This window comes from Balaenoptera ricei, chromosome 4 (genome assembly GCF_028023285.1).
Source record: "Balaenoptera ricei isolate mBalRic1 chromosome 4, mBalRic1.hap2, whole genome shotgun sequence".
Taxonomy (NCBI): domain Eukaryota; kingdom Metazoa; phylum Chordata; class Mammalia; order Artiodactyla; family Balaenopteridae; genus Balaenoptera; species Balaenoptera ricei.
In genome coordinates, this window is record NC_082642.1 from 66,034,250 (window position 1) to 66,048,237 (window position 13,988).

The 13,988-nt window shown below is 41.1% G+C and overlaps 1 protein-coding gene across 11 annotated transcripts in view; it reads right to left on the reverse strand.

The window, feature by feature from the left end:
* Positions 1-13,988, reverse strand: part of TNIK (TRAF2 and NCK interacting kinase) — a 411,284-nt gene that overhangs the window by 162,241 nt on the left and 235,055 nt on the right. For 10 of the 11 annotated variants that reach the window (XM_059920526.1, XM_059920525.1, XM_059920520.1 and 7 more), the window contains one exon: positions 5,996-6,052. The exons of the other annotated variant lie outside the window; for it this stretch is intronic. In XM_059920526.1, coding sequence (XP_059776509.1) covers positions 5,996-6,052 — 57 coding nt within the window. The remainder of the gene's footprint in view (positions 1-5,995; positions 6,053-13,988) is intronic. 11 annotated transcript variants of the gene reach the window in all.

Sequence of the window (13,988 nt, forward strand, 5' to 3'; positions counted from 1 at the left end):
TATGGCACGTACGGCATGTGGTTCATAGCACAGGCTACCATCCCCAGCTACATAAGTCCAATGCACATTATAACATGCTCTCCTCATTCCTATTGCCTGCCCCATGCAGGCATTCACCGTCTCTTACCAGGACTAATATTTAGTGAGGAACTGTTATGTACCAAGCACTAGATATTATATAATTTTAGTCACAAAACAAGTTTGCAATGTTTGTATTCCCATCTAACAGATAAGAAAAATGAGATTCAGAAAAGTTAAAAAATTTGCCCAAGGGCAGTAAAGAGAGGAGTGGGCGTGAACCCAGCTCTATCTGAATCTGAAGGCCATGCTCTGGTGATGCCCCCCGACTCCCAACCCCCATCTCTCATTCTTACAACAGGGCCGTGGGGAAGGTGGGCACACCCTGACTGGCTGGATTCAAATTCCAACTCTGCCATTTACTGTCTGTGGCGCTTGGGCAAGTTATTTAGGATTTCTGGCTTTCAATTAATTCCTCATTTGTAAAATGGATATTATTAGCACTGCTCCTCTAATGGGAATTGTTTCAAGGATTAAATGAGTTAGTGTATATTGTATTAAGTACTAAGAACAATGCTTGGCACATATAAGCAATCAATGATAGCCATCTTTATTTTTGACTCTGGCTGTTGTTGTTGTTATTACTGTTACTAATATTACCTTCTATGCTACCAATCATTCCACTGAATTGCCCTCCCTTTGGGAAGGAGGAATCAAATGTGCCTGGAGCAGCGTGTCCCCTGATTTCTCCCAGTAACCGAAGATGAAAAGATGTTTCCTTTTTTTTTTTGGTCCAATTTCAGCAAACATTCAATGAGCCCATTAACTATGGGCAAAGCACTCTACCAGAAGCTACCGGGAGAAAGCTGCTTCCTTACTCTTCAAAGAGAGACGGAGACTGGTTGAAAGCTTCACCCACAGGAATTCAGTAAGTGAGACAGAAATAGAAACTCAATCAAGCAGGGCTTAAGATGGATCCTTCTAGTAAGCAAATCCCATCCTGTTACTTTGCTATTTAACTTCTGGCTTCCACACTGGCTCTAGCAGTGGTGTGAGGCCGGGGCCGGTACTGACAGCCTCCCGCCCCTTGTAAAAAACAACCCGCCTTGTATCTCTTCTATCTAATGGGTTTTTGCTTAAGACTCTTTGCTCTCAGGGTTCTATTGGGAAAATTAAAAAGTTTGAAAACCTTGTAATGAATTCCCTCATGACCTGACCCTAACTTGTCCAGATTCCCCTTGTATCACTCTCTCCTCAGCACATTTTTTATACTAAAACTAAACTATGTGATAGTTTCCAGAACATGTTCCACCTCTCTCAGCCTCCATGCCTTGGCACAGACTGTTTTCTTGGCCAGGAACGTTCTAGTCTGATTGTCCTCCTGGGCTTAATTACTACCCCTCACTGTCACATCAAACCGTATATGTAACTTTATTTATGACTTGTACGACTTTATTATAAAATGGATTAGCTTTACTTACAAATATTTAGAGCAAGGTTGTATTATTGTCAGCTCCCCTTCAGGCAAAGAACCAATTTGTCATTTTTGAATTTCAAGTGTCTGTCATAAAGTAGGTGTTTAGTAAATGTTTATCAAATAAATTAATTAAACACTAAATATCCTTCTATGTTAACTGAAGATCTATGGCAGTGTGAGAAACAGGGTGGACTTAAAAAATAGAACTGAAATACTCAGGTTGAAATATTCACTCCACCATTTACATGTTACATTGAGCAAGATACTTAATATGCCTGGTTTTCTCATCTCTATAACGGACCTACTAATGGAGTCTGGTGGTTGTTAAGGGCATTCAGTGAATCAATATATAGAAAGTATTGTAAAGAGTTCTGGCACATAATAATCACTCCATCAATGTTAGCTACCATTATTATTTCAGGCTGAAATATAAAAAATGTAACTAGAGAGGCACTTTACTTAAGGACTAAGTCAGTTTTAAATACATCTACTAAAATGATTTGATCTTACAGTAATACATTGAATTCTCTTGTTTTTCCCTGCCCAGCATCTATCCTACCCTTTGCTTTAACAGTTCTTAGGTTTTTGTTTGAGGAATCCTTTCCAACTCTCAGTCCCTGTGGTAGGTTCCAGGGCCAGGCACCCAACCCAGATGTGGCTGGAGAGAAACAGGGTTTGGTTGTCGGATGGTGAGGTGACCCAAGCTGGGCCACTGATGTTCACACTGGCACTCTTGCTGGGACTAAGGGTAATGAAGTAATTAGAACATGAGCCTGGAGCTGCTGGTAGAAAGAAAGCAGAGCCCAGAGATGGAGAGATACAAAATTCTTAATCAGTCATGTGACTGCCTAGATCTTGCTGAGCCTTTTTTTGTTTTTTCTTTTTTTAAAAAATATACAGAAGACAATAAATTCTGTTTTCAGCTTCATCTAGTCTGAGTGGGGCTTTGGTACTACAACCCAAAGTGTCCTGGGTAATGATCACAACCAGTCATTGTGAAGATGAAAGCCTATGACAGTAAGTTATTATCTTATTAAGTCCTACATGGGCTTCAAGGTATCATTGTAAAGGGACTAGTTTACATCAGGAATTTTGGTTCAAATGAAGATGGGTATTATTTGCAGGATTATCAAAGAATCATGGTCTCTTCATACTTGGTAACCAGAAAGCAGTAAATACAAGTCCCTAGAAAAGTGCTCCTCTGACTTTGGTGTGCATGAAGCTCCTTGAGGAGCTTGTAGAAAAGGCAGGTTCTTCCACCCAGAAATTCTGCAGCAAGCCCAGGAATCTGCCTTTCGGATGAACACCCCAGGGGTGCTGACAGCCCGCAAATGCTGGCTGTCCACCTTGAGGAACACTACCCGAGAGGGTCCAGTTTTGTTTAGATGATTAAAGTACACAAATCCAGCTGGGAAGAAATCCCCAGAAAGCGACAAAATGCAGAAATTCTCATAATTACTTCAGAAACTAAAAGAACTTCAAAGACTGAGTCTGAGTTTAAGCCCTAATTCTGAAGCAAATATTAGCAAATTTGGAAGTGTCTCAGCTCTAAAACAGAAGAACATAAGCATTATATCCAGTTTTCTCTATGGTTATTTTCTTCTAAAAAAGGAAATGGTATAGAAAGAAAACAATAATTTAAAAATTGATTTCAAGCTTATAGTTTTATCAAATTCATTACGATAAACTACAGTAACTTCGCAGTAGATCACTGCAAACAATTAACAAAGATGACCTTTGAGAATTCATCTCAGAGCAGCTATAATGAGCACAATTATAATAATTGGTAAGAAGCTTTTGCAGCGTTCCATAATACACAAAAGACAACATGACAAAATGAAATAGATTGTTTTCTGAGGATAGCACACGAGTTTCACAAAGGAAATTTTATGTTGACTGTGATGTGTAAGGGGGTGATACAAAAGTCATTTGATGCTGGATCATACACCATGGGAAATAAGAAAACCATTTCCTGATGTGTATCCATGTTTGCCTTTGTTAGGGGTCAGTGGTTACATAATGGTCAATGATGTGTCTAAATCAAGGAACTATCCAGCCCTTTCAACAGAGGTTCCCCCGAGAGAATTAAGCCTAAATACTATAAAGCATCCATTGTATGCAATAGATTGACTCTCCTATGCATTGAAAATGGTGCTAGCTCTGTACCATGCTGGGGAGAATTGAGAAAATAGACTCTAAATCATTTTCTGTAGGTCTCAGTTGCCTTGTGAAACCCAGTTTAGAGAGGCCAACTGACACTGCTTAAACTGAAAATACATACTCTGGGATAAATTGCTGTGCAACTTTTTTGATTCCAAGCAAGGTGGTCTAGAAATAGTAAATGATTCTTTGAACAATTTAAAATCTCACAAACAGAACCAGAAAAAGTGATATTCAGTGCTCTCAAGTCATACTTTGTGCATCAATATACAGCTTTGTACGCTGAGATTAATGACGTCAGTGGAACTCAACTGTAGTTCTGCAGACCCACACAACAGAACTTTACAGCATTAATGTCTTGGGCTCCATCCACATCCATTAGTTGTTCAACTGCCAAGTGCATCACATTATGTGGAGATCCTATTCAATTCAAGGAAAATACAGTAGTATGACTTTAGCAGAATTGCAAAATAAATTCTGACTTGTTTTGTGCTGGGAGCTTTGTAAAAGATTTACACATTTCTAATGGGTTTCTATGTAGAGACTGATAGTAACTGACCTTGATTTTTGTGTCAGACCCTGCTAATTAACAATACAAGTATCCATTCTCTCTTCATTCCTGACTAATAATAGAACCCAAATTAACTGGACAGGTTGGTAGAATGAAAGACCACATTTCCCAGCTTCCTTGCAGCTAGGTAGCCAATGACTGCAGAAGTAAATAGAAACGTTGTATGCGAGTAGAAAAAATTTCACTGGAAGAGGCTGTCTTCTGTACACTCTGCTCCCACCTACTCCCCCCCTCCCCGCACTGCTTTTTTTTTTGCCTGCCAAAGAATGTGATCAATGGAAATCCAACAGTTACCTTAAATCACAGAACTGACCTTAAGTGTGGAAGCCACGAGTCAGAATGATGGAGCAGAAAGATTAAAACACCCTCCTACTCCATCACATTGCTGTTACACATCCCTGGACTGTCGCCCCTAGACTCCTTTAACGTAAGAGAGCATAACACTTCCATCATACTTAAGCCTCTGTTATTTTGAGTTTTCTCCTGCAAGTGGCAGAACCTAAACCTTATTAATATAATCTGCATGTATTTTCTTACTCAGTAAAGGCCAGGTGAATTAATAAACTAATTGGGATGAAATATTTGAACTGGTTTGCAAGCTCTGAAATTTGAATAATGCATTTAGGACAAATAAAAGGAAGGATTACTTTATCTAAGTTCTTCTAAACATATGAGAACAAAATTTTTTCTTGTTAAAAATGCATATAAGTTTTAAAATGCATAGAACTTAAAAAGGAATTCAGATAAATAATAAGTAAGGAAAGGAAGACAGTACAATGTGTGGTATAAATGAAAATTAGTGAAATTAGTATCATGGTTAATAGTGTAGCATATAATGTATACTTATCAAAGGTAGCAAACTGGACCAGCGAAGGTATGGACTGAAGTCTGACCTACGGACATACTGTGTGTTTTTCTTATTTGTATACTGGTTCTTGATACCTTTGTATCAAGACCCATTCATTCTACATCTCTTTACATTAAATAATCCACTTCTGGGCCAAATGGAAGACTTTGGTCTTTTAGCTTTTGTGTACAGCTGACAGACATCTTAGAAAAATCCCTGGGGACAACAGAAAATCATTAACATGCTTTTGATTTCCAATAAGTCCTTTCAAGTCTGATTTTTGCTCTGTACTCTAGAAAAGGCATTAAAATATTTTAAATAGACCTAGCAAAAAGGATTGAAAGCATAAGATTGTAGTTAAAATAAATTCTATTCCTTAGATTGCTTTTGATCATCCAGGCAGAAATTTTGTTTCAGTGTTGCTCTATAATAATAAGTATTTGTAGTTAGTGTGATTATTTGGTCTATAACATTTGGGGGAGGAAAATATTCATGTTACACATCCTACTAGGATTTTAGAGTTATCCAAACTCTTGTCTACTCCAGTGTTAGGTGGACTTTGGGGAAAACTGTTAAGACCCACCTCTTCCGTGTAATCTCAGTATTATTCTCTTAATACCTTCAAATCCTTGTTCTGTCTTCATCTGCAAATGTCCTTGGCTGTGTTTATGTAAATTATTGGCACACATGTTCTTCACTCTCACTACATAAGGCAGTGTGTAGGTATATAGTTTAATTAGAGTGATTTACCCATGGTCATCTTGGTCAGCTGCTGAATACTCCTAATTTTTATGTTAAGCACAAGTGGGGAAAGGTCTTAGATGTCTAAAAAAATTCTATTTCCAAAAAATGATTTTTCTCTGTCACTAACCTCTCTATTACAAATATATAACTTTGAGATGGCAAGATAATGATACATTACCCCTGTGACATCCATAACCTTGATGGCTGCAAGCTGGCCCGTTTTGACATGACGACCCTGTAAAAAAGTTTTTAAAAATAATTCAGTTCTGATGAGCAATATTAACATTAGATTTCAACTGTAAAGAACAATTACGTAGATCAATGTTACAGAGTGCCAATGGGGAAGACAGACAGACACACACACAGAAATCTTAAATGCTTTGAAGATCAATCTCTATTTAATGTTTATTTTGTAAAACATCTCCATCACTTTGTCTGTTGGGTTTGTTTTCACAGTGGTTGTCAAGTTAAATAAAAGAGACAATGTCGAATAATTTGGTTTTACCTCTTCTTCAAGGTGTTAGATAAGGGATTGAGTGAGAGGAGGATTTACATGGAAGGGGAGCTAGATCTGGGTGGAGGAGACATAAGCATCTCCTCTATTGGAAAACACTTGGTATGTGCAGAAACTTTAGTTTCCTTGATTATTAAAATATCTTGTAACAGTCTCAACTGGATATGATTCTGCTACTCTTCACTTCAGACTATTAATTTATCTTCATCTTAAAAGGGGGCCTAAAACAAAACAGATAGCAATCAATCCGAATTTGTGATCAAAGAGACTGTATTGAGCATAAGGAACTGCTTCCCCAGAGTAGGTATCCCTGGTCTTTGCAACCACAGTGAAGCACCAACCACAAGGAACTGGAAGAGAACAGGGTGTGGTGAGGGGGCAGTCCCAAAGAGGAGCTTTCTCTGCACTTGCTCCTTGAGAAACATAAAGTCTACATCTGACTCTCAGACAGTAGCAAAGATGGTCAACATCCATTACTTCTAAATGCATTTTCTATGTGGCTTCTACAATACATTTTACCTACCATTGCTATTATGCAGTATAATATACCTTCCAAGATCAGCTAGATTCAAATCCCAGCCGCATGACCTTAGGCAAATCCCTTAACCTTCTAGGCCTCAGTTTCCTCGTCTGAAAAATGGAAATAATGATAGTACCTAACTCATAGTATTGCAAGGAGGATTGAATGAGATAATGTATATAAAGTGCTTGACAGTACCTGGCACAGAATAGCTGTCAGCAGATGCTGGCTATAATTATTTATAGTCCTGTCTCGTGATTAATTTTAAGTGTTGTCTTCCCTCTTAAGCTATATGTTTCATGAAGGAAGGGACCGTGTCTCATCATTGTATTTCCAGTGCCTGTTATAGTGGGTGCCTAGCCCGTAGATGGGGCGGCATGTTTATGGATGAACAACAACAGCAGGTAGTGGAGTCATGTCCACTTGAAGCTGGAGGAGATAGCTTTGGTGCTGCCTGCCCCTTTTCTTCTCATATATCTCAGCTTTGTGTATGGATCTACCTGATTCTGAGAGTGCTTCCTTCACCTTTCAACCTCCATTCTGCTCCCTCCTTTTCCTCCTCACTCAGAAAAGAGCACAAAGAAGAAGACATCAAATCAGTAACCTAATAGGGTCACAGGCGTACTTCAACTTTCAAGAAATTGAGGGAGGGGGCTGAAGCATTACCACACCAAGAGCCCTGGACCGGAATTCCAGAGGGCTGGTTCTGCCCATGACCAGCTGGTTCACTGGGAGCAAGTTATGTAACCCATCTGGACCCTGGTTTCCTCATCTGCAAAATGTGGGTAGCCTGGGCTCAGTGGTCGGAGGTGGGGGAAGTAGGTGTCACTGTCAACACCACCCCAAGGAAATTTAGGAAAATTAGTTGGAAATTTAGTTTTCACAATGACTGAGTGGGGAGAGTAGTATTACTGCCACTTAGTGCCCAGGGGCCAGCAATACTAACTTCCTGCAGAGCCTGGGTCAATCTTGCACAAAGGTGAAGTAGCTACAGCACCCTCTGTTGATAGACACTGAATGACCTCCAGGGTTGTCCAGGTCCCAGTAAGTCTGCGATACTGTAATGGTGACCTTAACAAAGGAGTCATTAGCTTCTCTTCGAGAATAGAAAATCTTTACAGTAAGGGCCACAAATCATACCTTAAACAATGGGTATTTCTCTACTAAAGCACTAAAGGAGTGTAGGGGACTGCAGACAAATACAGAGGGTCTGGCTGATGTCACACAGCTGATTCACCTTGAAATTCTTTTAATGGTGCCACGCAGCCAGGAAAGGGGAACACCTGGGTATGTCTTGAGGGGACCTTTAAGAACTGACCCCCTGTCTGCCACGCCACCTTGGTGGGCTCCCACCTGCTCTTACGCTGTGGTCCCTGACACTAAACTGCATTCTCTAAACGTATTGCATTGTTTCTTGACTCCCTGATGGTGTGTTTTCTTGGCCTGGAATGCCCTTCACTCCCAACTCCCCAGTAAGCTTACTCACTTTGTAGATTCACCCCTGGCCTCTGTGCTAGTAATGAACATTCCATGTTTCTACTACAGCACTGAGCCCAAAGGACCATTAATCACCCCCCCCCCCCACCCTTTGCTGGTCTCCTTCCCTCTCTCCTGTGCTTCCCCTCTAGTTCCATTTGCAGCAGAACCTTTTCCCACCAAAAATCTTGAAAGGCATCTAACCTCCTTGTTCAAGCAGGGGTTTGAGCAGCCTCCTAACTGCCCCGGGGAGCTCCTGAAGTCACCTCAGCCAACACAGTTTGAGAAATGTTACACTCTATTTTTAACTCCTTAAGTGACAGGGAATCTTCTTTGAGCGAATAATTTGTTACAAGGACATGTCAACACCTAGTTCTTTCCATCAGCAGCCAGGGAGGGAGTGGACAGGATACAATCCACTTTACATTTCAAATGTAAATGGTATCAGGCGTTGAGCAGCTCTTGGTTTGAAATAAATAAATTAAACAGCTGTGACTTTTTTGAACTTAAGACACAGGGTTGTTTTTGTTTTTGTTTTAGCAACCACTTATGACATAACACTAGAAAAGAAAACAACCTACTTCTCCTCCATTTTTAAATTTCCCTTCCAAGCTGAAATAACCGTTCTCGATGGGTCTGACAGATGACTGAATAATACACCTTTGGGATGGCAGTTTGGGCTTAAATGAGATCCTGGAGGCGGAACAATTAGCAGCCTCAGCTCAGTCCCAAGCAAAGGCGTCCTGTGCTCTGGAACAGGAAGGCTGCTGAGCTGTCATCCTTTGATGGGGGAGCCACAAAGGAAGCTGCCCAGCGTGAGTTGCCTTTTGCATCACTAGAGAATGCCAAACCAAATTAGGATCCAGATGAAGGCAGACTTTGAGGGAATGGCTAGGAATCAGCTGACCTAAAGACCACTAGAAACCTGAGGCACATCATTGTTCAGACAGTGTTTAAAGAGACAACTTCATAAAGTCACAAATAAATTGAGTAGGAATAGCCCCTAAGGTGCCTAATCTAATCCTTCTTTTAGAGATGAGGCCAATATCTCACAACTAATGGGGACCTAAACCCAGGACACTTTCTCACCTGTTCCAGTTCTGCCTTCCAGCTCCTGAATTAGAAATTCTTATTTTATTTTATTTATATTTTTATATAGCAGGTTCTTATTAGTCATCAGTTTTGTACACATCAGTGTATACATGTCAATCCCAATCGCCCATGAATTAGAAACTCTTATCACTAAAATTTAAACAATTTTTTTAAACAAACCTTTTCATACTTCACTTAACTTGAATTAAACATGAACCATTCGTCTCTGTTTCATGTAGGATTTAATTTTTTTTTTTTTATTTGAGGGCAATGGGGAGGATGTTATTACAAGAGAATTTTGAGGTAAAAATTCAATACTACTCCTAATTTTAACTTATTTCCACTTAAAGAGAAATTAAAAATATAATCATAGACTCTAGTTTGGATCTAAACTACATAGTCAACCAAGGAGTAAAAATGATATTCTGAGGGAAAAGAAACTTTAAAGGAGACAAAGAGTTAAAATTTTTTATCCACGAAAATTATGGAAAAATATCCCATCAGATTGCAATTGCTGAGTCATTTCTTAATAAAGAATGAAGTAAGATTTTTTTTTCTACTGAAATAACCAACAATAACAAAAATAACAGACTAAATCTAGAAAAACAAAATTGGTATTCCAGTGGGACCCAAAGCCTCAATCATGACCTCAAGCATAAAAAGGCCCTCTGAAAGAAAGGAAGAAAAAAACCCCGTCAAATCAAATCAGGGAAAGCAGAGGCTGTGGGGTCACTCGGCTGGTGTGAAGTTGAGTGTCGCTAAACCGGAGTTCCTCTGCCGAGTTTATGATTAAGCTTTCTATTCCCTTTCTAGTTCTACAGCTGTTCGCCTCAAGACTGAGGAGTATCAAAGAAAAGAGGGGATTGAAACTAAGCAGGACCCTGTGGGGCCCTCCTGGGTACAAAAGCCCCTTAGTGTCTCCCATTTCTTGTTTGTAGAAAAAGGCTTTTTTCTCCCAGGCCTTCCCTGAGTTCCAAAGAGCAGGGTCAAGAAGTTAATGATTAGGACAATAGAGTCACGGGACACCTAGTTCCTCCCAAAGGGGGATAGATAACAATCTGATGCATACCTTTGAGTTGTTCTCTGGAAACTAAGACCCCCACCCAAGTGGAGGATGGTGACTGCAGGCTGACCACAAGCATGCAGACCCCAGACTGGTTGGAACCAGAAGGTTGAGTTTCAGAAACACCACCCTGTAACCTCACCAGGAGCTCATCAGAAGAAGGTCCACAAGCTGGTCACATATCCTACGACCCTCTCTAACACTGTCTTTAAAAACACTTGCCTGAAAGCCATCGGGGAGTTTGGGTCTTTTGAACATGAACCACCCATTCTCCTTGCTGGGCCCCTGCAATAAACCCTTCTCTGCTCCAAACTCTTGACATTTTGATCTGTTTGGCCTCACTGTGCATCAGGCACATGAACTGGGGTTGGACAACAGGTGGGCATACTCCATTCCAGTGCTTAGACAGATTTACACACACACTCTGCTCCTCTTCTTTTTTTTCTTCTACCTCACGTTTGAAGATTATAGTAGCTTCAAGGATTATAGTACCTTTAGCCCTCTGTATCCACAGGTTCCACACTCATACGTTCAACCCAACTCAGACAGAAAATACTCAGGGAAAAAAATTCTGGAAAGTTCCAAAAAGCAAAACTTTTGCATGCCAGCAACTATTTACATAGCATTTACATTGTATTAGGTATTATAAGTAATCTAGAGATGATTTAAACTATACGGGAGAATGTGTATAGGTTATATGCAAATACTATGCTATTTTATATAAAGGACTTGAGCATCCACAGATTTTGGTATCCAAGTGGGGTCCTGGAACCAATACCCAGCCCTGACCCCCACCCCACCACAGATACCAAGGGACTATGTTGCCCCTTTACCTACTCCCTAAAATAAGTACAAGAGAAAAACAATGGTTTTGTCTGAAATAGCCATGCAAGCCTGGGCTCTGCTATTGCTGTTATTTTCTAAGGAACAGCAAGATGGCTTTAGAACTGCTAGCTTGAGGCAAGCCTGGAAGAGAGAGTCCTTTCATTTCTAGGTCACTGAAATACATTTGTTTCCAGTGGAGCACATGAGCAAACCAGGGTTGTGGAAAATGCAGACACTCCACCCACCGTCTCCATTCCTCCTTATCCAAGGACTCACACAGGTAGTGTTTCTAGCTCTTTGTGCTTAGCTTAGATTTGATCTCACCTTTATTGAGGAAGAGTTCTTCAATTTCTTTTTTTTTTTTTTTTTTTTTTTAAATATTTTTATTTATTAATTTGGTTGCACCGGGTCTTATTTATTTATTTATTTATATTTATTTTTGGCTGTGTCAGGTCTTCGTTTCTGTGCGAGGGCTTTCTCCAGTTGCGGCAAGCGGGGGCCACTCATCATCGCGGTGCGTGGGCCCCTTCACTATCGCGGCCTCTCCTGTTGTGGAGAACAGGCTCCAGACGCGCAGGCTCAGTAGCTGTGGCTCACGGGCCCAGTTGCTCCGCGGCATGTGGGATCCTCCCAGACCAGGGCTCGAACCCGTGTCCCCTGCATTAGCAGGCAGATTCTCAACCACTGCGCCACGAGGGAAGCCCTCAATTTCTTGATTGCAAGCAAATGCCCTTAACTGTGTGTTTTCACAGCATCCTACACTAAACTACTGATCGTAATCCAATACTGTGATTTTCAAAATGTGCACCATAAGAACCATGAAAATAAATCAAATGAAATAGAAAAAAAAAATCACAGTGTAGAACATGTAATAATGGCAGCTGTTGTTTCACGGATCAACTGTTACATCGATCACCTATCTGTCATTGATACTGTAGAGTACCACCCCGATTCTCCTTTCAAGACTGAAGTATCTGAGAGGTCTCAACCAAGGCCCTCTCTGGGAATTGCCCTCAGCCCAAGGTCATGTTCCATCCTGGAGACAACCAAATCCAATTTCTGGTTGATACAGAAGTATAAAGGCTCAGGCCTTTAGTCTTAGAGTTGGGCAATTCTGAAGAGCCCGCTTAGCTCCTGACCTCTCCTCGGGATGGGTGAGGTCTTTGTTGAGACTGTATTACAGTTAAACTTCTTCCTCTACACAATGCTACTTTCTTCACAGGTGTAGGTCCTACAATCCCCAGTAAAATTCCTACATATAAATCATCTCAGGATCTGTTCCTGGGGAAACTCCATCTAAGACAATTGGTACCAGGAATGGCCTGAGGAGACAGGCTCTCAGAGTAGCTGTCAATAAGGCTCTCATCACTGGTGGCAGGTGGCTCACTGATAGCCCCTGGCATGCTGTAGCAGTGTCACTGTCGACACGTTCACTAGTGCGGAACTGAAGTAGGATACAGGTGCCAGGGAACACACTGGTGAGTCCAATATTTCGGACTTTTGCGATGTCCTGAGGAAACAGTAGTTTAAAAAAGTAGAATCAGATGGCTTTTGCTGAGACTTCTAGCGATAGACAGTGGAAAGCTACAGTGATTGATCAGCTGAAGACAATGTGTGAAAATCATAAGGGAGATCAGGTTAAATTCCAAGGCCTGTGCAGTATCTTCAATCAAGATGGGAACATCGGGACTTCCCTGGTGGTCCAGTGGTTAAGGCTCTGCACTCCCAATGCAGGGGGCACAGGTTCAATCCCTGGTCAGGGAACTAAGATCCTGCATGCCTCACGGCACGGCCAAAAGAAAAAAAAAAGGATGGGAACATCACTTCTGTAGATGCAGAGGATTCCAGGGATGAGAGGTTTTAAGCTTTTAAGTGCATCAACTTGGACGTCTCCATTCCAAGTTTCAGAGCTCATCCCTTCCCAATCAGACTTGAATTGAGGATTCAACTTTTGCTTTATCCTAATAATTAATTCCTGGATCTGGTCCTCAGCTTTTTCCACCCTCATGCTGCAGAAGATAAGAGTCTTTTTATATTCTACCCATTTTTTTTTTTTTTTTTGGTAAATGGACAACAGCAGCAGTCAAGCCTGAGAAAGGCGTGTTGAGCAGGAGATTGGACTTCTCAGGAATAAATATGTGCGTCACCCCAACAAGATTGCCATATAGACCAGCAAAGATGCTAAACAAGGTGGGGGAGATTAAAACGGGTAGCAGAGGAGGGATATGATGAGCAACAGGTACAACCATTAGACACGATGTAATAGTGGGGGCTTTCTTCCCACAACTTTGCCTGGGAAAAGAGACCAGCCAGAATCCCAGAGGAAGTGTTTCCAGAACTTATTATGCAAAGCAGATGGATCCAAGCATCATAAGGAATTGACTGTAGTGGATGCTGTGGTGTTCTCCCCAGATCCCTCCTTCAGGACTGGGCTACTCTGAGTCTTTCTTCAGGAAATACGCTTAGTCAAAGAGAGCAGTTGGACCCAAGGTCATGCTCCTTGCCTAAGGTAATGCCCCTGACCTGGAGGCAGCAAACATTCAATGATTGGTTGATGTAGGAATACAAAAGCCTACATCATTTATGTCAAAGTGGGCCATCCCAGCTCCAGAGCTCCTTTTTGGGGGGATTGCCTGGGGCTTTGAAACTGCTGGTCAACTCCTTCCTCTGCCCAAATCTGT